The sequence below is a fragment of the Cebus imitator genome, unplaced genomic scaffold (genome assembly GCF_001604975.1).
Source record: "Cebus imitator isolate Cc_AM_T3 unplaced genomic scaffold, Cebus_imitator-1.0 Scaffold103, whole genome shotgun sequence".
NCBI classification, from domain to species: Eukaryota; Metazoa; Chordata; class Mammalia; order Primates; family Cebidae; genus Cebus; species Cebus imitator.
In genome coordinates, this window is record NW_016107418.1 from 1,800,675 (window position 1) to 1,824,978 (window position 24,304).

Genomic DNA, 24,304 nt, shown 5'->3' on the forward strand with positions numbered 1-24,304 from the left:
AAAAAAAGGTGCTTTATTACATACAGCATTCTGTTTTTCAACTATATTTAATTTTTAGTATTTTTAAAGTGCTTGGTAAAGATAAAAAAGCAACGTCCATCTTAAATCTGAAACAAGCAGGAAAATGAAAACGTGTGGCCTGGCTTGGGAGGGGGAACTGAGAACAGAGGCTATCACAAGCTCAGGAGGGCACAGAGGCTCTGTAAGGGGCACAGGAGCAGGAGGCAGCTTTGTCCAGCAGTACTGGGGACTGGGGGCAGCTGCAGGTGAATCGGGAAGTATCTAGGCAAGGTCACCAAGGGGAGGAAAAGCACATTTCTCCATCTCTACTGTGGTTAGATTCGCCTTGTGACTTAGTTCCGGCCAATGAAGCCAGTAGCTGGGGTGATTGAGAAATTCAGAGTTAAAAGCCAATTCTATGCCACATTCAGATAGTCACAGCTTTGAGCAGCCCCAGGAAAGAGCATGACGGGAGGTTTGCTGGGGAGGCAGCACTGGTCCATGTACATTTCAACAGGCCTTCCGGTCTGGCTGGTGGAGCAGCAGGGTCAGCGGGGGCTGCCAGCCAGAAGGCTCCATTGTATTGCCACTGCACTGCATGTTTTCTGTCTGGTGGAGTTTGTCTAATTCACAGTGATTTTTAAGACTCAGGTTTTCTAATAAGGCAGTTACAATGTGACTGTGATGTCATTTTCTCTCTTAGCTTGGCTAGGGAGAGAACCTTAAACATCCACCTGATGGCAGTAAACAAAATTTAAGGAATAGGATCTTGAAAGGAGATGATCCTTTCTGGGGAAGAGCATCTTATAAATCAATTTCAGTGCTTACAAATATATCAGCGCCCTTCAAGGATTCAATATTTGACTCTGGAATTCAGAATGTGGTGTTCCATCAGAAAAATCAAGGGTCATATTTTATTTTCTGGAAAATTTTAAAATGTGATGAAAAATCAAATATTAAATCTATTTCTAGCATCTTTGTTTCTCCTCCCTGGGTGTGGTGCTGGGTTTTGGTTTCCTGGGGATCCAAAATGCCCTTTCATCCCCACAACCACCACCACCTGGGGAAGCCTTTTCCAAGGACATACCCAACTCCCGACAACCCCACAGACAAGAGCCATCATCCATGGAGGGTGAGTTGAGGATGAGATCCTTTATGATCAGCATTTAAAAAAAATAAAAATGGAGGCCACTGTTTAGATACCCCAAGACAAACCACCTAGAGCCAGACAACCGAAACTTAAGTCACCCTCATTTCCCCAAACAGGTAATTATTCTAACCCTAAACAAAACACACAGGAAAGCTTTTGTTCTTTATAAGAATGATTCAATGAAATCAAACCAAACGGCTACAGATGAATCAGCTCAAACAGCTCTATTTGCCTTAAAAAAGAATATATGACAGCCAATCATGAAAAAAGTCAAAATACTTCCTCTTTATGCTCTAGAAACGGTGCTACAACTGCTGTAAAACTGAGGCTCAGTGCCATTTTTTGGTTTCAGGTCTCCCAGTTCATGATGTATTCTTTTGTATGCATCATATACTCTTAAAATTCTAATTTGATCTGATTTCATTTTTGACACCAGAGTGCCCTGTCTCCAAGGAAACACACGCTGAGCAGCCTTATCTGAAATTCTTGGTACCAAATGCATTTCACATTTCTGATTTTTTAAAATTTTGGAATATTTGCATTATACTTACTAGTTGAGCACCCCTAATCAAAAAATCTGAAATCCAAAAGGACCCAATCAGCATTTCTTTTGAGCATCAGGTCGGTGCTGAAAAACTTTTGAATTTTGGAGCATTCCGGATTTTGGATTTTTGAACTGTGAATAATCAACCTGTACAATGTAACACAAATATGAGCAAATTCAGTACTCCACAGGGACTCTGCTCTTGAACCACAAAAGGCTCCATCCCAAACTACATCTTGATACATACTTGGATATTATGTGTCTCTTCTCGTGTGTGTGTGTGTGTGTGTGTGTGTGTGTGTGTGTGTATGACAGGGAGAGAGAAAAGATTTAATTTCCTCTTTATAAGGCAACCCTGGCAACGCTAAGATGAAATCCACCATAATCTTTTATCTTGATTTACAGAATAAATATTCAACCCATTTTGCATTACAGATACATTTGGAACAAATGTAAAATCCTCCCAAAATTATCAGTCTGTGCTTTTGAGAATATATTCCCAAGAAAACAAAAGAGGTAAAAAGTAATTTGCAAACACTATACTTGCTGCATAACAGCAAAAAATGATAAAAATTCAAATGTTCAAACAAAAAGAGCTTATTGTAACTTATTAGCACGACAGAACATGTTATGGCTATGAAACGCCAAGTATGAAGACTCTAATACACAGAAAAAGAAAGAGGGAAACACTTTTTCTGTTGTTAGGTGTGCAGCACGGGCAGTGCCTGGAAGTGGTCATGGCAACCACTGGTCCAGGGCAGAATTGCTGGGGGCAGCAGGCGTTAGTAGGTGCTCAGTGATTGTGCTCTCCCCACTGCCCATAGGCATCTACCTGTACCTTAGCACATGAGGTCCACAGCAGATAGCACTTCCTACACAGAGCCTTTGATTGTAAACTCTTTAAGAAGATGAGCTGAGTCTTATGTACCACAGAATCTTTGGTACTAAGCATCTGGTCAATCTAGCCCACACAGAGCCTTTGTGCAACATAGGGAAAAAGTGTCCCTTCCTCTGAGTTGCAGCAGCCTCATGCCAGGGCACAGGGCTTGGTGGTAGCTGCAATATGGATGCATTTCAGCCCTGACCCAGAGGGGTGCCCCTTTAAAGGGCATAACCTACTCCACCACCCATGGTGACCAGCCTGTGCCTGGCAAAAGCAGGTGCTCAAGAAATAGCTGTTGGATGCATGAAGGGCCTGAGATTAAAGAGAACAAAGTTTTTCTTTTGGTACTTTTTGCACAAGTCCCAGCTTTAGTCAAGATCTTTGAAACACGTCTGCAGACTGATCTCTAAAACACAATGGATAGGCCACTGTCACTCTGGTCTGGACCAGCCCTAAAATCCTATGACTTCCCTGCCTGCTCCACACAAGGCACTCAGAGCTTCGCTAAATGAATCATTCTCCATGACTGTAGGACCTGGTCTAGGTAATAGAAAATATATTCCATCTTTCTCCCCAGTTTCTGGCACAAGCCTCTAAAATGCTTAGAGTTTTTCAAGTGGTAGGTTTACCTTTTGTGACTCAAAATGAGCCCCTTTCAATCACACCTGAGTTTATGCTAATGGTGACTTAGGGTAGCGTCGCTATTTGACTTTAGGATGGGGCTGGTCACCAGAAGAAACAAGTCATTAGAGGATTGGAACTTTCAGTCTCACCCACCAACTTCCAGGGAGAGGAAGGGAGGCTGGGGATAGAATTATATAAACTTCTCCTGCCCTGTTACCCAGGCTCCAGTGCAGTGGCACAATCTCGGCTCACTGCAACCTCTGCCTCCTAGGTTCAAGCAATTTTCCTGCCTCAGCCTCCCAAGTAGCCGGGATTAAAGGATGTGCCACCATGCCTGGCTATTTTTATTTTTTGTATTTTTAGTAGAGATGGCGTTTCGCCATGGCCAGGCTGCTCTCGAACTTCTGACCTCAAGTGATTTACCTGCCTGGGCCTTCCAAAGTGCTGGGACTATAGGTGTGAGCCACCGTGCCATGCCAGAATTATATAAACTCCTGAACGTGATTCAGAGGGCTTCAGGTTTGGTGAGTATACCAAGGTGCAGGGAAGATGGTACACCCAGAGGGCATGGACACTCCCCTCTTTACCCCCCACCCCACCCCCGGCCATATAGCTTGCTCTGTGCATCATTCTAGTGAATTATCAAACCTGAGAAGGGAGTTGTGGGAACCTCCGAGTTTACAGCAGATTGGACAAAATCTTGGGTGGCTGCTGAGACTTAGGACTGGTTTCTAAGGTGGAGGAGGCAGCCTTGTAGGACTGAGCCCTCACCCTGGGGGTCGATACTAACCCTAGGCCCTTAGTGTGAGAACTGAATGGAATCACTGGACAACCCGCTAATGAGGAAGAATTGGCCATCAGTATGGAGAAACCCTCCATACCCCTGGCATCAGAATACAGCACTCACTAGGGCATGTTCTCAAGGTTTACTTGTAAATCAATTGCCAGGAAATTCTTACTGAAAAACTACTGGAGATTCTCTTCCAGTGTGTGAGGACACAGGTCAAGTCTCTGGTAGAGGGCACTGTTCAAACTACAGACCCTCTAGAAGATTCAGTCGTGATACCACCAGCGATGTCACAAATGGGAAGGTATCAATGGGCAGTGTCTGCAAATGCACTGGGGATTACTTTCCATGCTTAGCTCCCCAAAGCCCATCTAACCAGGAGAGTGGCTGACTTGAGAAGACGGAATCCCCCGGGGCAGACAGGCAAAGATGAAGGAAGGGGACGGGAGTGAAGGAAGGGGATATCCTCTGCCATTTCTCAGGAGCCAGACCAGCCTCTGTGTAATTTCCAAACAGGTGCGATTTGTCTTTCGCATTTTGCTTTTCTGCACCTTTCCCCACCCACCTATGCTGCTCTCCCTTGGCCGTGCCTTGCTGCCCAGGGCCTATCCCAAATGATGTACTCCCTGCCTCAACCTTGTCCCTGGCCCAAATCAAGCTCCTTGTTCCTCCGGTGTAGTTCATTGAATCTCCAGCTTCACTGTACTTAATAAACACCTGGGGGCTTTAAAACAAAATAGCCTAGGCCTCACTGGCAAATATTTTCCCTGTGTTGCCTAGGGCAGCACTGCAGGTGATTCTAATATGCATCACCCCTACAAACACAGACAAAGCTGATTCTGACCAGATGCTAAAGCTTTTTCTTTTTTTTTTTTTTTGAGATGCAGTTTTACGCTTGTTGCCCAGGCTGGAGTGCAATGGTGCAATCTCTGCTCACTGCCACCTCCGCCTTCCAGGTTCAAGTGATTCTCCTGCCTCAGCCTCCTCTGTAGCTGGGATTACAGGCACCCACTACCACACTGGACTAATTTTTTGTATTCTTTTAGTAGAGACGGGGTTTCACCATGTTTGCCAGGCTGGTCTCGAACTCCTGACCTCAGGTGATTCACCCACTTCGGCCTCCCAAAGTGCTGGGACTATAGGCATGAGCCAATGCACCCAGCCCAGATGCCAAAGTTTTTGATTGCATTTATTGACCTCAAAAGTTTGGACAATGGATGGGTACTTATTAATAGATATTGGTGGACTTTAGAGCAGCAATTTAATGGGTATGAAATAATTTAAGCAGCAATTTTTAGATCTGGGAGACAGGGCAGCCCTGTTCTGGAATCTGCAATAAACACACCTAACTATTCTGACTTTCTTCTTTCCTTCCTCCTTGTCTGAATTTAGAGTCCTTAGGAATTCCATCTCCCCAACATCCAACCACATCCCTCCACCTTCAGCTCCCATTAGACTCAGCTGACATGAGCCTTAACTTAGGACAGGGCTGGTGCTAAGGGGAAGGGAATAGCCACACTCCTCTCTCTGGGTCACTTGTAAGCCAGGTTTGCATGCTCAACGCTCTTCTCCCGGCAAGCAAGAGAAGACACTGCACGTCAAGACGCCAGAGCTCATGCGCTTTACAGTTGACAGTTGGTCCCCCCCATTCCCCTGGGTCTTTCTTTTTCACCAAGGCAATCTCCGCTGTGGATTGGGTGCTTGCTGCTGAACTGTCTGCGGGGATAAAGGCTGGGCTGAAGGGGCCAGGCAGTGCTTCTGCCAAGGCCTTCCGCCCTCCCTCCGGATACTTTTTCATCTGGCAGAGAATTCTGGTTCTATTCTTAGCCCTTATGCAGAAATCAAATAAGACTTAAACCCAAAACCCAATGTAATCCTTGGGTAGCGCCTGCTGCATTTAGAAGCTTCGGGAAAGCACAGAGAGAAGCAGCCTCATACTTGGCACACTCGGCACCCAACACAACTGCATCAGAGGGTGCAGGGCCCCCAGAGCCAGAGCTTGCCCATGGGGAGTGCACATGTCTCTCTGGGGAGAAATTCACCCTGGAGTGGAAATTTCCATCTTTTACCTTTGGGTTCAAGGTGCTACACGCTGGATAGTTATGAGAGTCACCTTTACGGAGTGCTTCATCAGCATTGTCTTCTTTAATTGACTTTCCATTTTATGAGGGGGAACTTGAGGGACAGAGAGGTCTACCAGCTCGCCCCTCCTGAACCTAAAGCCCACGCTCAGAACTGCCAAGCCTTGGAAACCCCTAGAAACTCATCTATTTCACAGGAAAGCATACTCAGGGATTGGCTTACAGCATTTCAGGGCTACAGACTTGATAGCTCTCACATAATTCAGTGCTTTTCTATCACTCCCTTAACCAAGACCAACATAACTTGCTAAAAGAGGTGGAAAGCTGGCAGGAGCTAGAAATTACAGGGGGTAACACCGCACACTTTTCTAGCTGAACCATAACTCATAAGCAACTTTTAGTTCCTGAGTCTCTTAAGACCCAACCTTCCTCGCGCTTAAGTCTCCTGGCCACTGAGGGCAGGGAAGCGTCCCTAAGCCTGTGGTTCACAAACTGTGTGCTGAGGCACCCTGGGCCACTGCAGCAAACTCACAGGGCACTGCAGGGTTCCTGCTATTAATACTTCCAGGGGAAACACACCAATGCTGTCTCCCTGCTGGATGCCACGCGAACTGCTGGGTTGGGCGGTTCAGAGTTTTGACGTTAGCGTAACATTAGCTCACACTTCATTCCCTCTGATGATATCATATCTTTGCGAAGCTGAAGTTCTGGCTTCTGCTGTGATAAAAAGTATGCAGTGAAAATCAGTGAAACAAGTCACGAGGATGGCCTCATCCAATCAGATGCCAAGGTTCGAGAAGCTGTGTGGCACCCAATCACAAGCAAGTCATTGTGGTTCCTTAAGAATGAAACAAAAATATATTTTTTTTCTTTCAGTGTATGTTCAGTTTTTCAAATGGCCACCAAGTTGTTAGGACATACACACTTGTGGCTTAGGCCTACCTCCTTAATAAGTAGAGCTATGAGGTATTTATTTGGCCTTGAGACTGTGAAAAAAAATTACGGAGACATTGTGATCACTGTGAATTGAGGATTTTGGAACCTCTAGCCTAGGTCTCTGAGCTGCCCCCACAGTGCCATCTCAAAGGGTCTCTACCTCTACAAGGCAGCAAGGCAAGGTCTCCCAGCTGTCTCCACCTCCACATCCCCTGGGAACTGACCTGAAGGTCAGAAGAGGTGAAACCTGTTCTTTGGCAGTTTTGCTGAGGAGAAGAAGCCTCAGAGTCACCTCCAACTGAGGGCAGGCCCTAAAATGGATGAGTGGAGAGGGTGGGTCTTTGCAGTTCATCTGATGAGGAAGGAGGAACTCCTTTTTGATATGGTGGTTTCCAACAGTGGGGAAGGAGGAGGAAGGACCTTTTAAAGAGACGCTAGGAGTCACTGAGAAGGACAGCCCTCAGTGTGTGTGTGTGTGTGTGTGTGTGTGTGTGTGTGTGTGTGTGTGGTGCACGCACGCACGCATGCATGTACAATGTGTGCATGCACAGGAGGGCAGCCAATCACATGGGACCTGTGGCTCCATAGGTGAAGGGTGGTGAGTCTTTCCTTAGAAAAGAATGGAAACAGTCCCCGGTCTGCTGCTCCAGATCACACACAACCAAGGCTGGGAAGGGGCCTATTATTTGCTGCTTTCCCACAAGCACCTGCTGTCCTTAGAGAGGAGAAGAGACCATTACGGTCCTGATCTAACGTCAAAGAAGTCACATAACTCACAGAGGAGAAAAAAAGTACATTTTTAAAAAGGGAGAGAGGAATAAAAAAGGACTGGAGAAAGCTAAGCTTGGATCTCACTGTTCTGTCGACTGCACACCTGAGGGCCTGAGGTTCCTGGGGAAGTCCAGCCTTCTGCATATCTACATGGCTGCCAAGGACACCTGGGATTGCTCCCCTCCCTTCACTCACGGAGGAAGCCACACCTGCACACAGTGGGCTGCTCCCAGGACCACACTACGTGAAGGAGGTGAAGTGCTCACTGGTAAGGAGAGGAATAGCGGGCAATGGGAACAGGCCATGTGTATTTCAGCTTTGATGACTGATTCCTGGGGAAAGAGAATAACAGATGGTCAAGAGGGAAAATGGGATCAAGCAATGAGAACATGGCAAATACCGGGTCCTGTCCCTGACCTACGGTGAAAGCCACATCCCCAGGGTTTGGGGATCATTTTATTTGTAAGGTCTCTGTGGTTCAGACTGCACCAAACCGTCTCATCAGCCAAAGATTAGAAATTTCAACATAAACTCTCATAATTTTTAATCCAACCAGATTTGTGTTTTTGACCTTGTTCTAGATCACGGAGTATTCGCGACAGGGTAGACAGTGGCAGGAAGCCATGGAACATCCGTACCTTGCAGACAGCAACTCATTTTTATCAGAGGGGACCCAGGTGGATCAGTGCAGGCTGATGTATGTGCTGCTGTCTGCAAATAGCAGAGTCAAGGCCTGACGAGCTCCACTGTGAACTGTTAGGAAGCTGTCTTTCTAACAACAGACACGTGAAAATTATGGTTCCCCACTAAGGCCACAGCAGCGCACCACTGTGCTGGGTGAAACACTTCATTCATCTAGGCAGGTCTGCACTGGCTTATTACAGGAGGCGTAACTGCTTTTGTTACACATTCACAGGAATCAGGAAAAGACATTCTTTATGCTCCTCATTTTCAATGCCCTACTTACCAACTTCATCCCTGATGTTCGAAAGTTCGATTGACAGCTCTTTTTCTTTCACAAGGGCACTTTCATTCTGAAAAAACAAAACGGATACCGGGAGTCCCCTAGTTTTCTGCTAGATAAGCACTTTCACATGTGTAATTAATGAATCATATTAAGCAATTATTTATAAGTCCAGTCCTTAAGGAGACAATTTTCACGTTATATAAGCATATAAAAACTTACAAAGTCAAGTCTGACTCATTCATTTGTATCCCATTCAAATGACAAAGCTTGCGTCATAATAACACCCGTGGTTGTGCTTTCATCTAGATTACAATCTTGTATATCATCCTGCAATAATTCTTTGCATATTTATGTCCCATGCATTAATCTAGTACCATATGTTATTATATAATGTTTATTATTATCACTACAATGAGATTTTTGACCATTAAAAAAGTCTGTCCCATATTTCCCTGAGGGCCAGGTGCTTGTTTTACCAACTGTTTTTTAAACTTACCCTTTTGTCCATACACGATTAGCTACCTAATCAGTAACACAGATCAGGGCAGAAGGCTTAGCATGAAACCTTTTTCTTTGTAATATGACCAACAACAATATTTAAGGTTTCCAAGTTTTTTGTTCCACTGTCAGCATCAATAGATGAAAAAGAGAAAATCTCACACTTGAAATACCATTTAGTGCAAAAAATGCCACGTATAACTAAATGACTGCTAAGTTGTTTAAAATAAAATACATTATCTGATACAAAGTAGGGAAGTAGTGGAATATACGCTGAATTTGCAATCTGCGTTATTGAGTCACCATAAACAGCGTATTATGACTTTATCACTAATAATAACCAGAAAACATGTGCTACATAAATTAAATTCTCTTCAAGTTAGAGATACCAAAAATACAAGCCTTCAAAGAAGGTTACTGCCATTCTGCAGAATGAACTCTCAAAGCAAACTGATTTCCAGAGAGGGAATTTTGACTAAAATGTGGACCAAATAATTGGCGTGAATATCGTCGGGGCCTGGAGAATGTTCTTTCTCCTTTAACCACTGTTGCCTTTGGTTTCAGCACCTCTGAAGGACATGTGCTGAATGTGACCAGACCGTTCTTACAATATTGTTTCTGGTGTGCTGTTTTTAGATGCGGGTAACAAGTGTGCTGCTTTGGGTTGGTGGGAGGGTCTCGGGTTATCCAAAGGGCATTCGCTAAGCCGTGTCATAATATTCATCATGCCAAAAATAAAACTCTGTTTTCATAACATGCTGAGGGCTATTTTCATCACGGGAGTAAAAAATTATGAGCTAATGGTTTCCTTAAGAAAATGTACCACTAGATCTGTCCTCTGAGGGGGACAATGGACCATGCTACAGTCTGAAGGTTTGTATCCCCCTAAGTCCCCCTAAAATTCATTTGTTGAAATCTTCACCTCCAGGCTGATGATAGTAGAAGGTGGAGCTTCTGGGAAGTGATCAGGTCTTGAGGGTGGATCCCTCATGAATAAAATTAGAGGGATCCCAGGGGAGCTGCCTTGTCCCTTCCTCCATGTGAGGATACAGCCAGAAGGCACTGTTTACAGGAAAGTGTCCCACAGCAGACATTGAATCTGCTGGAGCCTAGATGTTAGGCTTCCCAGCCTCCAGAATTGTGAGAAATAAATTTCTGTTGTTTATAAACCACCCAGTTTATATTTTGTTACAGCATCCCAAAGATATACCTCCCATCTCATTAATGAAGTTCTCTCCTTCCATCCCAGCCCACAGAAAATTTCAAAGCTAGCAATTACACCTGAGAGCATGTATTTTCTTGCATAATCCTACTCCATATCTCAATAATCCTACTCTAATGCCGCACCCACTGTGCGGGGTTGTCATGAGGATTAAATAAATTAATGTATGTGATGTAGGTAGTTTCCAGCACTTAGCAAGCTCTTATAAGTGTCAGTTGTTATTATATTTCTGTTGTTTCCTTTTATTTCATTTGCAACTATCTAAATGGTGCTTTTCCATATTAATTATCTAAATACATTTAGAATTTGCATATCAGTCTTATCCTCTGTTTTTGTTTATGTTTTTGTTGTTTTTGAGACAAGATCTCACTCTGTCACCTAGGCTGGAATGCAGTGGCTTGATCATGGCTCACTGCAACCTCCACCTCCCAGGCTCAAGGTATCCTCATACCTCAGCCTCCCAAGTAGCCACCATGCTTGGCTAGTTTTTTTTACTTTTAGTAGAGACAAGGTTTTACCATGTTGCTCAGGCTGGTCTCAAACTCCTGGGCTTAAGCAATCTGCCCAATCTGTGGCTGCCACGGTACTGGGATTACAGGTGTCAGCCATGGTGCCTTGCCTACGCTCTGTTTTTCTAAGCACCTTCCTGGTCTGCCCTGATTTTGCTTAATCTTTGATGTGGTTCGCAGATTGGAGAAGCCAGAACAGGGAACATGTTCTAATTAGACAGTTTGCAGGGATTATATGCTCGTTTTAACAGCAGCATAATTTGGCCAGATGACAATCGTGTTCCTGTAGGTTAAACAAATTTGGTATTGTGGAGAGTGCTAATTTTGGTATTGACCCTGAAATAATCTTAGTGGAAAAACTAACTTGCTTTTACTGTCAAGAATAATTTTGAATACTCATATTCTCTAATTCTTAAACACATCCAGAGAATTGAAATTGTATGCTTATCAGTACAGAAATAGCATTATACAGCGTTCATTCTCAGAGCAATGAGAGTTGCAAAGACTTAGACTGGGCCAGGCAGTGAGCAATCAGAACATAACAAAAACAACAAATGAATTCTAATTTCTAACTCAGAGCCAATGAGTTAGAAATTGCTTCCCTGTCACGGCCCCTGCTGCATGTTAACAGAGTCATGCCCTAGGGATCTCCCACATCACAGCAAATCAGTCCACACTCCTAGTCACAGAAGAATCAGGCATGTGGGGAAGGAGTGGCCAGAAGGCCCTGTGAAAGGGACAGGCCTCTGCGGAACGGTGCTGACTATGAGGGGGATCGCTGATGAAGGTCTTCAGACTTGAATCACTTTTGTGAAAAGCTAATGCTGATGCTCTGGGGCCAGGCCTTCCCCATCCATCTGTTGCTTTAGGAGAAACACAAATAAGATTGATGGAAACCAAGTGAGAACCAAACCAAACAAACAAACAAACAAAAATCAAGGAAAGAAAGGAAGGGGATGGGAAGAGACGGAGAGAGATAGGCAAGGAAGTGGAAAGGAAATAGAAGTGAGATTAGAGACCTTGTACCATTTCCCGGGGAAGCAGAGGCTATTAAAACAGATCACGAAGACCCAATGAAGATGACCCCATCCACCCTCATCCCCATCCTTTTGCAAGTTCAGTCTCTAAAGCAGCCAGTTCCAAACTATACTCATCACATGGCTTACCAAGGAAGGGTTGATAAGGTTTGTTGCTGCCAAAGATAAGCAACAAACCTGATGACGAAAAGTGTCAAGGAAAAGAACTGAACTCTGGCAAGTTCCGGCTAAGTATTATTTATCAATTACTACAGGTGATTCAAGCTGTCCAGCATCAAACACTCTCTGTAGTCCAGGCACAATACGAGGTAAGCCCTTTATGTCATTTACTCCTCCAGACACTGTCCAGAGGGTCCTGGGTCTTATTTCCCTTTATGGAGGTGAAAACTGGGGCTCTGTGGTGAAGTGGCTGTCCTCTGCTCAACCCACCAGGAAATGGCAAAGGTAGGACTTTCCACCCATTGTCCACACTCTTCATCAAACACAAGCACATCAATATTTCCCCTCCTAGTCATGCTTAGACAGATGCAACAACAAGACCCAAATTGCACTGAGCCTCAGCTTGGATCTGAGCACTTATTACCAAGAAGCCTTCCATGTCTGACTGGGAGAGAGGCAGGGTCCACTCCTGACTACTCTGTCCAACGAAACCACACCCTGGCTGCATTCACAGCCCACTTCACAGCCTGAACTGCCTGTCTTTGTCCTGGGTGTTGATTCGTGAGTTGCACGTTAGCCTGTTTCCAGTGTCTGGACCCATTTCAGTATAGCCTACTTAGGCTATAGCTTCTGAGAGAGTAGCTGTTTAGTTTTCCCTACCAGCCTCTAGCAGGATGCTGTCTGATGACCTCTGAATATATTGCTGCTGAAGATGCTGGCACAGCTCAGCTCTGGCTCGCTAAGGCCAGCCTGTGCAGCCTGGCGACAGCCCTTCTTCCGCAAGTGCTTGTTTTTGAAATGATATCAACTCTTCTAATTTATGAATTCTCTGCATCAAGAAAGTTACTTTTTGCTTCCTGTAAGCCAAGCCAGAATGAGGTAGTGCTGCCCTGCAATGAAATGAGTCAATAGCAATGACTGCAGGAGCATTGTTCCTTAGGCAAGAGGGAATCTTCCATTCACTGCTCCTTGCCTCAAAAGTTATTCCTCCAACTTTCATGATTCAACAGAATCCAGTGTGGTCTTGCAAGGCCCTTAGGTTCTGGTGAACACCCAGGACTCCCTTGGAAAGGCTCTCAAGTCACTATTCCCCTCTGTTCCCCAAACTATGCCTGGTCTGGGTGATGACACCGTGGGTTGACTGAAATATGAGCAAGGCCTCCTCCGAGGGCCCAGGGTTAGATCAGTGCCTCTCTAAATGGGAGATAAGTGGAAAATTCCCAGTGAGTGCCAAGTACATGAGCTCCTATTTGCACTCAAGAAGGCTAAAAATAGAACTCAGTGTTAACCATCCAAACTATCCTGGTGACATAGTCCAGAAGTTGCAAAGCCTAACAAGGCCATTCCTCTAAAATTTCTGTTTATTCTATGACAGGCTTAACTGGAAATCGACACTTTGAGAACATTTATCTAAGCCCCAAACCAGCAGCTGTGTCTTCTTAGCCACCTCTTTTATTTGGTCATGCACTGCTCTCCTTTGCACGCCAAGTTCTCCATTCATTCTGGCATGGTATATCTCTTATTCACAGATGGAATGCAAGACAAGCTACTCCCATGACACATCCAACTCACTCTCTGTGCCTCTTGTCCTAAACATACCCCTGCAAGTCTGCTACAGTGAAGCTTCTGCTTCTTTTTAGACATGGCTCCAATCTAAGACTTTTCACATACTCGCAGGGGATACTACGTTTCACCTTTCCTTGCTAGAGCAGCCTGGCAAGGCGGACAACCCACTAATCACCCCATTAACCTCAAGCAATGGGATGTGTGGCCAATGCCCAGGCAAGCCTGCCATACTCTGTTATTTTAACATGTGTGGTCACTGGGCGTTATCTCTTCAGAGGGTGGATGCTACCCTGTGAACCTGATGGTAATGGGAAGTGAAAACGCCTGTCCCTGTTAGCATCATCCCTGTGATTCTATGCTTGGGCACCAGCCACCTGTGCTACTCCACAAATTAGAAACCAGTGGAACAGCTATTTGCTACTAAAACTGAATGCTGGGTAAGTCTGAGGTGCTTTCACCCCAACTCATCCAGAAATAGGAAATGTATGCCAAATAACACATGCCCACTGGGTGCCTACTATGTGCCTGGCAGACATTTCTGCTCTCAAAGAGCTTGACATCCAGAGTCATTATGACATCATCATAAATGGATGAACAATTACAGAACAATGCACTCTAACCCAACAGGGCAAAGCTGTCTTAGAGATTTAAACTGAGAGCAGCAGGATATGGAGAGGGCATCCCAGGCAAAACAGCACCTGGGGCCTTTTGGGAACCTCTGTCAGCCCATTAGACGGGCCCCTTTTCCCTCCAACTTTCTGCCTCTGATCTGTGAAACTCCCTGCAGGAATTATTGGTTGGCTACAGGGGTACAATTCCAGAAAATTCACTGCAGATTTGAGCATTTTCATCAGCTCCTTCTTCTCCACCTGATTTTTTTTTTAAAAAGAAAATACATATATATGTAAATTTAAATATATATATGTAAGCCCAAAGACTCCCAACTAATCTTTCCTATATTTTTAGCCTGCTCTGAAATCCATGCAGATCAGGAAAATTCAACCCTGTGAGCTGGGCAATTTTTTCCCAACCTAAATAATCGAATCACAACAGGAAATTAAATAAGAGATCTATAGAATTCTCGTCTTTGAGGAAACATCCAGATCTTTTAAAATTGTGAATGTAAAAATTTCAAATGTGACATACATGCACACTAAATTGCAAAAAGGTTAAAGGTGTTTTTGCTCTTCTCAGAAACATTACTGCTTTTCACCTGGAGCTCCATGAGCTTACATCAGGGTTTAAAATCAACATGGTAGAACTTCATCTTCATAAGAAAACATTCTCTTTTGTATTTCAGAATGAACCAGCTGCAAAGTTACAGCAACAAAATACAAGTATCTGAGTTGTTTTCATACCACTGTTTGTGGCTATCACACTCATTTTCAATATTAATGTTACGAAGATTGGCCAGAGTTGTAATGTATAATAGCTCTGTGGAAAAATCCCACGGGAGGTGGGCTGACCTTTTGTTTTTCATTTCAGTTATTATAGCTTTAATTCAGCGCTGATACTATGCCTTGAGTTAATCAATAAGTATCATTTCTTTCACATATAATTAACACTAGGGCCTCTTCGTTTTTGTATAATGATCTGCTTTTCTGCTGTGAAATGAAACTTCATATAGGCTTCTCAGAAACAAAATATCCTTCTTATTTAAGACTCTTCAATACATTTCAGTATCTACTTGTATGAAAAATGAGCAAAGTCATACCATGTAGTAGAGGAAATCAAAATTACTATAAATGGATAATTTCAGCCTTTGTCTTTGTGCAGGTGGGGAAGAGTCACTGGGTAAAAACACATCCAGCTTTCCCAAGAGGCTGTAGTTAATAAGGGAATATCACACCATACCTGGATTACTAATGAACAATGGGAAAGGACAGAGATCAATGGAGCCAAGAAGAAGAAATGCTGATCCAAAGAAGTAATGCTGGGAAATTCAGGATCTCAGAGGAAGTGCAGGAGAAAGGAGAATTAGCCAGTTCCCTGCATTTTAATCCATTTGTGTATCACTTAAGAAGCTTCTTGACCTTTCTGGATTCTAAGAAGTTTCTTGACCTTTCTGGATTCCATCTTCTCTAATAACCCTCTCAAATTTGTTACTGTCAGAGCACCTATGCATGCCTGGGAGGAACAGTGAGGTGCCTCTCCTAACTCCCACCACGCCCAAGAATTTAGAGACCAGCTAAATAAGACTAGCCTCTGAGATTAGAATCAACACATAAAAGGCTAGGGTAGAAATATACAAATTAACCCCTAAAGGGACAGGACAGGACCTAAACCAGCAAATCTTGCTGTTGGACTGAATGTATAACGTGGTGTAAGGGATAACAAGTCCATTACAAGGGGCGTTGGACAGTAAAGTGAGCTTAGAAAAGGCAGTCACCAGGGCCAGGAACGTTTTAGGTGAGCAGAGATACAGGAGATGAGCCCCAGTAAGCTCTGAGGCCACTGGGTTCTTAAAGAACAACTCGCTGGCTCAGATTCCATTAGCATCAAGGCTTCTTATGAGCTAGACTTTTGACTCTCAAAAGAAATAACATGTTTATCGGGCTTGTTATCGTTTGCTTGTCAGTTATATTTCACATGGTTAAAAGGAAGCTGATATTCTAGGTTATACATATAGTTTATTCCTCTTAATAACTCAAGAATTCCAAGAACCATCAGCTCAGGAAGGTTGAGGATAAGGAGTTTCTATGCAGAGCTCCTGGCTTCATCTTGGACCGTGTTGAGTCCATAGGTGAATGGACACTTTGGGATCCATCTGGGTCATACAATTCCTTTCAAATACCTGTAGACAAGTCTGTCTGCTCCAAAGCCCAACATAGATCCCTACTTTTTATTTAGCTCAATTAAAAACCTGGGTCCTTGGCCAGGCATGGTGGCTCACACCTACTATCCCAACATTTTGGGTGGTTTGAGACAAGTTTGGGGAATATAACGAGACCCCAGCTCTGCCAAAAAAAAAAAAAAAAAAAAAGCTGAGCATAGTGGTGTATGCCTGTGGTCCCAGCTACTTGGAAAGCTGAGGTGGGAAGATTGTTTGAGTCTGGGAGTTGAAGTCTGTAGTAAGCCATGAGCACACCACTGCACTCCAGACTGGTGACAGAGGGAGACCCTGTCTCAAACAATACAAAGCAAAAAACAACGCAGCCAACAAAAAACCTGGGTCTGGCTTTCAGACTGGAAAGTTCCCCATAGTCCCTCTGCACCGTATCTCCCACTGTGTTTACCATGAGATTGCCCCTCTCATATTTCATAAAATGAGGCTAATAGACCTCTCATCACATGCTCCTTGCTTGGAATTACATTTCTTCTCTTTAGTTTAATAAAATTCCACTCCATTCTGCAAAGAGTAATTCATGTTCCACTTTTTCCAAGAAACCTTGCCTACGGTTCTAGCCTGACTTCTCCTTTCACCAAATTCCAGAAACAGGTATGGTCAGTATCACATAACTTTCACTCAATTATACTCCAGTCTTGTGCTAATGTTTAATTGTTCTGCGTGTGCTATTGTTGCCTACCCACTTGTAAGTTCTCTGGAAAAAATGGAAGTACAACCAAACCAGTTATTGGTAAACTACATAAGGGCCAGCCATGCCTTTTAGGAATTTTTTGATAGTCTCAATAGTAACTAGGCACAGAGTAAACCAATAATAAACATTTCCAATGGATAGGTCTTTATAAGTTGGAAATACATAAGCACAAACAGTTTTTAAACAATTTGTTCACTTAACAATTTTTTTTATTGTATACTCTAGGCAAGATTCTAGTTTCCTCTAATAAATTAATGCTAAAGAAGCATCATCATATGCAGAGTTTTTAGTTGATATTCATAGTTTTTAGTCGGATCTCTGAAACTGATTACTTTAAAAGTATCTTTAATTGTCCCACTGTGTTTTTCAGAACATCTTTAGCTGCGCTATGATCAAACTGTTAGATTGTTTTGATTTCTCAAAATGAAGTTTGCCGTTTTGATCTATATGAAGTTCTGAGGAAATGTTTATTTTTTTTAAGGTTTATTAAACTAGGTTAAGGTGATCAGAAACAACGCTATCAACAATTTTACCAGGCCTCTTTTAAACTGCATATCAACATCTTTGGGGTTATTAGAGCTGATTAACAGACTGAAGAACTTTGTTGTAGGATTTGGGAGTACTGATTTCTAGAGTCTGAAGTTGGAATGGAATCCTACTATGCTCCTCGTATAGAACACCTGGCCCAATAGGTAACTCTCAATTAAATAAATGATTTTGGCATACTGCCTGTGAAGTTATTCTGCAAAATAGACAACTACATAAAACAATGTGTTTTTTAATTAAAAAAGAAAGTCCTCAATTCCTTAAAAGAGCACCTATGAAAATACATGTATAAAACTTCAAATGGGAATACTATTTTGAAATACAGCAAAGAAAAGCCAAGAAATGTAGATGTGAACATAATGAAAAAGCTGATGAAAGCAGTGTAAGTTTTAAAGTTTTCATCAGTAAAGAATAATTTGTATTGAACTAGAAGTCAAAGGTAAAACACTGGAAAGTTACTTAAAGATCGACTGCTAAAGAGATGAAATAATATTGAATTATCTTCCAAAATCTCTGAATTCAAGAATGACATAGGGATAATCATTTTCAAGAACTTAATTTAAAACAAAATAGGGAAACAGATTCCCTTTAAAACATATTTTCTCAAACCAAAAGGCCTCCATATTACAGCCTCTATTTCTAAAACTTTTGTATTAGGGTTTATAAATATGAAATTTATAATACTGTTTTACATGTAGCAAATCTTTCCCTTCTATTATAACTATTGTTGCAAGGCTTCAATACTGTTCTGTGACCACTTCTTAAAAGGCTTAATCACTTCAATGTTAGATGTGCAATTGAGTGCAAATGCTTTATATTTCATTTTGTTCAAAGCACATAAATGTGTATATAAATATTTTAGTTCATACTCACGGTAGCAAAAGCCAAATCCACTGAAGTGGTTGTTTCTATTAGGCAGAACTAGTAAGTGGCCTTTAAGGTACAGTTTAATTTTCCTAGGTGGTATGTAACCCTACTTTAGGTCAAAGTTCATAAGCAGAACTGGTGACTGCTTTTTGAATGAGCTTGCATATTAAGCCATATATTTTCCTTCTCCTGGTCACATACTACATACCTCAAGCTATCTAGATAGCTGATGCCCACATGGGTAGAAAGAAGGCAATTTCAACCCCTTGTGAAATCCCATTTCATGCATCTTGGAGAAATCCAAATATGCATGACAATAAAATGTCTCACAGAGACAAGAGTTCTTGCAAACAGATTTCTAGTAATGAAATTAAAAGCATTATCTGAATCCCTCTGCTAGCTCACAAGAGCAGGCAAATGTCAAAAGCAAAGAAAAGCTTTGTGTTGGAATTGCTACATAATTCTCACGCACACTCTGTTTTCAACTCCCTGGCTGTGAATTTTTCTTCCAGTGAAGACTTGAACACACCCTCAGACTCTCTCTGGCTTTTTAAGTTTTCAACTCTATGTTTATTCATCTCTCCAAGATGCAAAGAAGTAGAGAGAGAACAACTATACCGTGTGCTTTCTTCTCTGATGTGAAGAATATAAATTACAAGGATGAATGCTGCTTTGAAGAAAGAGTGGTAAACTTTCAAAGTTAGCACTTGGCGAAGAAATACATGCCTAACTAATCTAAAATCCCCAATGGAACGTCTTAGGTTACACAGGTACATTAAAATGCATTAAGAATATTCTAAAGATCTCTTGGCAGTTTTGATTTCAAGATGTTGGAGCAGAATCCTACTATTTCAGGAAAATGCAACAGTTACATTTGAGACTGCAGGAATACAGAATTATGTAAGGCACTGCAGAGTATGTGAGACCAAATGTTTCTGTGAACACCACTCACAATTCAGCACATTGGAACGAGTAAAGGGAGCCTCCTGTTCACCAACAAAGCGCACACGCATGCTAGGGGGACAGGCACAGAGGTGGCTGGCTCGCGGCTTTCTCTCTGCCCTTGCAAAGGAGGAGGGGAAAGAAGAGAGAGGGAAGGCAAAGTACCGTCTTGTCCAGGCACTGAAGGCAGTTATAAGGCTTGCAGCAGCAATGGCCCATCCCGGCAGGCTGGCTGGCAAGGGGACCTCCTTCATTCAACGTGTCAGCGGGCAACTCCTAAGCCGAGGTACTGACACACACTGGCGAAAGGGGCGCGCCGCTGGGAGCTGTCACAACTTCCATGTGGTCGCCTTGGCTACCTTATTTCTCCTAAACTTCAGGAATCCAGGAAGCAGAGGAATGAGAGGACGAGGAGAGCAGGGCAGCAGCGATCGGATCTTGCTGCTGCGGGAGGGAGGGCGGGCGGGAGCTAGGAAGGGAGGGGACGGGGGGGAGGGAGGGTCACTTTGCCACTGGAATCCTCGGCGTGAGGCAAATCAATACTCGGGTAACAACAGAGCATTTGTCAATGCTGGTTCCTTAAGAGGACACAGCCAGCCTGCTCTCTGCCGGGTGCGAGGCAGCTCCCAGCCCTCCCCTTGCGGGGATGCGCCTCCGCACCGCGCAGGCACGCCTGGAGCGGATGCAGGAAACACAAAAGGCGAGCCTGGGCTTCAGGGCACTGCCTGGGGACACTCGAAAGGGCTGCCAGGGCTTGGCTCTGCTGCAATCCTAGCTCCTATTTTTCTGGGAAGTAAAAATATTTATAAACATGCTGTATATGGCTTCTCCCACGAAACTCTTCTCAGAATATTTGTTGCTAATGGGAACCACCAATTGCTCATTTTCTAATTTGCATGCCATGAACAATTTTTTTTTGCCTTATTTGATGAAATCTTCATATTTAAAATATCACTGTGAAATTGCTTGCCTAGGCTGACATACACACACCATTCAATTGGCTTGAGTAATTAAAATTGGGGTTTGGGCAGGTATTTCTCCTACGCAAATTGGCATAAAAGACTTTAAAAGACTTGGTCTTTCTAGTTTTTCACACAGTTAAAAATTAGAAAGGGAAAGAATCAGGGAGCAAAAGTTTGTTTTGTTTTCTCAAAAAAGACTTGGTGTTTACAAATATATTTACGTAATCCTGCAAGTAAAAGAAGCAAATATTTACATGATGGATTGTATATGCCCTGATATCTCAGAGGAGAAATCCTGAAATTTCTCATGTTTATAAACAGACAATTATATTTTTGCCCACTACATTGCCTAAGGCTGTAAACAGACAATAGTTGTTAAAACTAGATGATTTTACTAACTTAACAGATTTTCCGAGCAGATTTTAATTAGGTACTATAGGCTTGGAGAAAGGAAAGTATTTAGTGATCAAATAGGAACAGACTGGAATGTTTGCCTTAAACTTGAAGGAATAAACTGAAGCCCTTCTTTAAAGCTAACAGGCAAATTAGCATAATCCTTCAGGAAGCCGATTTGGCTGTACCTGTCAAAATATTAAATGTACGCACACCTTGACCCAATATATCCACATCTACGCTATAACAATACTCACATAAATATACAAGTGGGTATGCATAAGGGTCTTCAATTTGGGGAATATTTTAGATTTTTCAATGCCTTTCTATTATATGGAAAGATAATACATTGTTGACTGAGAAAGAAAATTTTTATTAAAAAAAAAAAAAAAACCAAAGCAAACATACACATTTGCATATGTTGGAAGTAAAGCTTTGGAAAGATACACACATTCATGTAACCGCAGCGGACCCTTGAGGAATGGCAAATAGGAGGGCGTGAATTTCTACTTTCTACCCTCTCATGAGCATATTTTATTTTTACTGTTTTAAAACAAAATGTGTCAGGGAAAAGGCAAGGATCCCCATCTGGACTCTGCGATGTTGTGAGGTCCAGAGCTGCCTCTCGCTCACTCAGGCTAATGCTCCTTGGCAGTGAGCTTGGGCAGACCTCTCAGAGGGAGAGAAGTTCACAGTACCTTGAGTTCAAACCTGGGCTGAAAGCTGTTCCTAGGGCTTTGAAATCTGTGATAAAAACTTTATGTTGCAAAAAGTGGTGGCTTAGTATAGCCCCCAACGCTCACAGCAGCACTATTCACATTCGCCAAAAGATGGAAGCAACCAGAATGTCCACCAACAGATGAATGGATAAACCAAATGTGATGTATGCATGCAGTGGAACATTAGTCAGCCTTAAAAAGGAAGGAAATGCTGACAGGTGCTACAACATGGATGAAACTTGAGGATACCATGTTAAGTGAAATAAGCCAGTCACAAAAGGACAAATAGTGTACGATTCCACTTATATGAAGTACTTAGAGTGGCCAAATTCACAGACACAGAAAGTGGAATGCTGGTTGCCAGGGGCTGGGGGCAGGGAGAGGTAGGGAATTATTCAATGAATACAGAGTTTTCGTCTTAGAAGATGAAGAGTTCTGGAGACAATGCAAATATACAGACTGTCCCCCACTTTTGATGGTTCCATTTATGACTTTTCCACTTTACGATGGTGACACATTCAGAATACTCCTCGATTTACAATGGGGCTATAGCAGAATAAATCCCTCATAAATTGAAAATACCATTCAGTTGAAAGTGCATTTTCATAACCCTGTTGTAAGTTGAGGATCATCTGTACTTAATACTAAACTGTACACTCAAAAATAGTTAAGAAGAGGAATTTTTTGTTATATTTTATCACAGTTTTTCTAAAAGAGAAGTGGTATCTTGCATTTACCTGGAGGCAAACAGCTCCTAAGCTGCAGGTACGGATTGAATCAAGACAGAGCAAAGCCCTATTCGGGATGGAGCCAGGCGGGGTGGGAAGGCCTGCAAAGTTAAGCTCCCTACATTGATTTAAAAAATGCTTTCTTCCAGCGCAGTTATCTTCCTGCAGATAGTTCCCCTTAGGAAACAGGTTTTTTCCTAATTACTGTTTAGAGTGCACCATACTAGAAAATTGCTTCTTATTCTTAGGAGATGTATGAGAGGCCTTGCTGACCAGTTGCTCATAGGAGATAAGTGTGAGACTGGAGGAGCTACACAAAAAGAGGTGATTTTCAGCTTCTCTTCTGGGGCACAGAGGGCACTGAAGGGCACGGCACTTCCGTAGTTCAGTCCTTCCTACATGGTTGAAATCGCACACGTACTATGATCTCAGTGCACACGACCCAGATTTTGAGAAATGTGTTTGTGTTCCATAATTGTGCCTTGTTTGTTTCCTCTACATGCTATGAAAATTACAAACATACTGAAAAATAGAGATAAATACCAAAGGTCTTCATATTCCTATTTCCAGGTTCAACAGTCTTCAAGGTGTGGGCACAACTTATTTCATCTTTCCTTTTCTATTTTTATTTTTTTACTTTTTCTTTACATACCCCTCACCCCAATTCAGCAATGACCAAGACTGTTACCTTATTTTCATTTGTCCTTTGCCTTTCTTTTTTAAAGTATTTTTTCCTTTTTTTTTTTTTTTTTTTTTTTTTTTTTTTTTTTTTTTTTTTTTTTTTTTTTTTTTTTTTTTTTTTTTTTTTTTTCTTTTTTTTGTTGTTGAGACAAAGCTGCACTCTGTCACCCAGGCTGGAGTGTAGTGGTGCCATCTCAGCTCAGTGCAAACTCCACCTCTTAGGTTCACGTGATTCTCCTGTCTCAACCTCCCGAGTAACTGGGATTACAGGAGCTCGCCACGACGCCTTGCTAATTTTTATATTTTTAGTAGAGATGGGGGTTCACCATGTTGGCCAGGCTGGTCTCGAACTCCTGACCTCAAGTGAACTGCCCACCTTGGCCTCCCCAACTGCTGGGATTACAGGTGTGAGCCACCACACCTGGTCTGTTAAAGTATTTCTATGTTAAAGTATTTCTAAGCAAAGCCCTATAGACTTTAGTATGCATTGCTAAAAATTATGAACATTTTCTTACATAACCACAATGCCATTAAAACAATAAAACTGACAATTATTCCTTGGTATCCAACACCTAGCTCATAGAAAAAATTTGGCTGGTTTCTAAAAAAAAAAAAAAAAAAAAGTTTTTTTTTCTGGTTTCTTTGTTTGAATCAGGACCCAAACGAGGCCCACACATTACATCAGGTTTTCAGTCTCTCCGGTCTTCTATGAACGGCAATCCCCACCCCTCCTCTCCTTTCATTGCCATACCAATGACTTGTTCAGAAACTGGGTCAGCCACCCTGTAGAATGTCCTACATGCTGGATTTGCCTCTTTGTTTCTTTGTAATGTCGCTTCACCTGTTCCTACATCCCTTTAAGTGAAATTTAGCTCTCAAATCTGGGTTAGATTCAAACTCAGTTTTGGGGATAACGTCTTAAAACTGATGTTAAGTGATGCCGTGAGGATCATGTTGCCTTCCGTGGGGAAGCACCTGTCTGGGTGTTCCAATTTTAGTGAGCTGGAGTGGATCCGGATGTGACAGCTTCATCTCCATTGCAAAATTCCCCTTCACCCTTTCATATAATGGCTTCATTTGTTAATAATTATTACCTGAATCAATTATTTCACTGGGGACTGCAACATAATGTTCTGATTATTTTTGTCTTTTTGCATTTATTAGATGGAATTTTTCCTCATCAACTGGGATGA

The 24,304-nt window shown here is 42.6% G+C and overlaps 1 protein-coding gene across 3 annotated transcripts in view; it reads right to left on the reverse strand.

Moving 5' to 3' along the window:
- MTUS2 (microtubule associated scaffold protein 2) overlaps window positions 1–24,304 on the reverse strand; it is a 467,424-nt gene that overhangs the window by 59,271 nt on the left and 383,849 nt on the right. For 2 of the 3 annotated variants that reach the window (XM_037741682.1, XM_017537489.2), the window contains exon 7: window positions 8,744–8,810. In XM_037741682.1, coding sequence (XP_037597610.1) covers window positions 8,744–8,810 — 67 coding nt within the window. Of the gene's footprint in view, window positions 1–8,743; window positions 8,811–19,793; window positions 20,083–24,304 lie in introns of those variants that run through there. The other variant, XM_017537488.2, reaches the window with a different exon arrangement.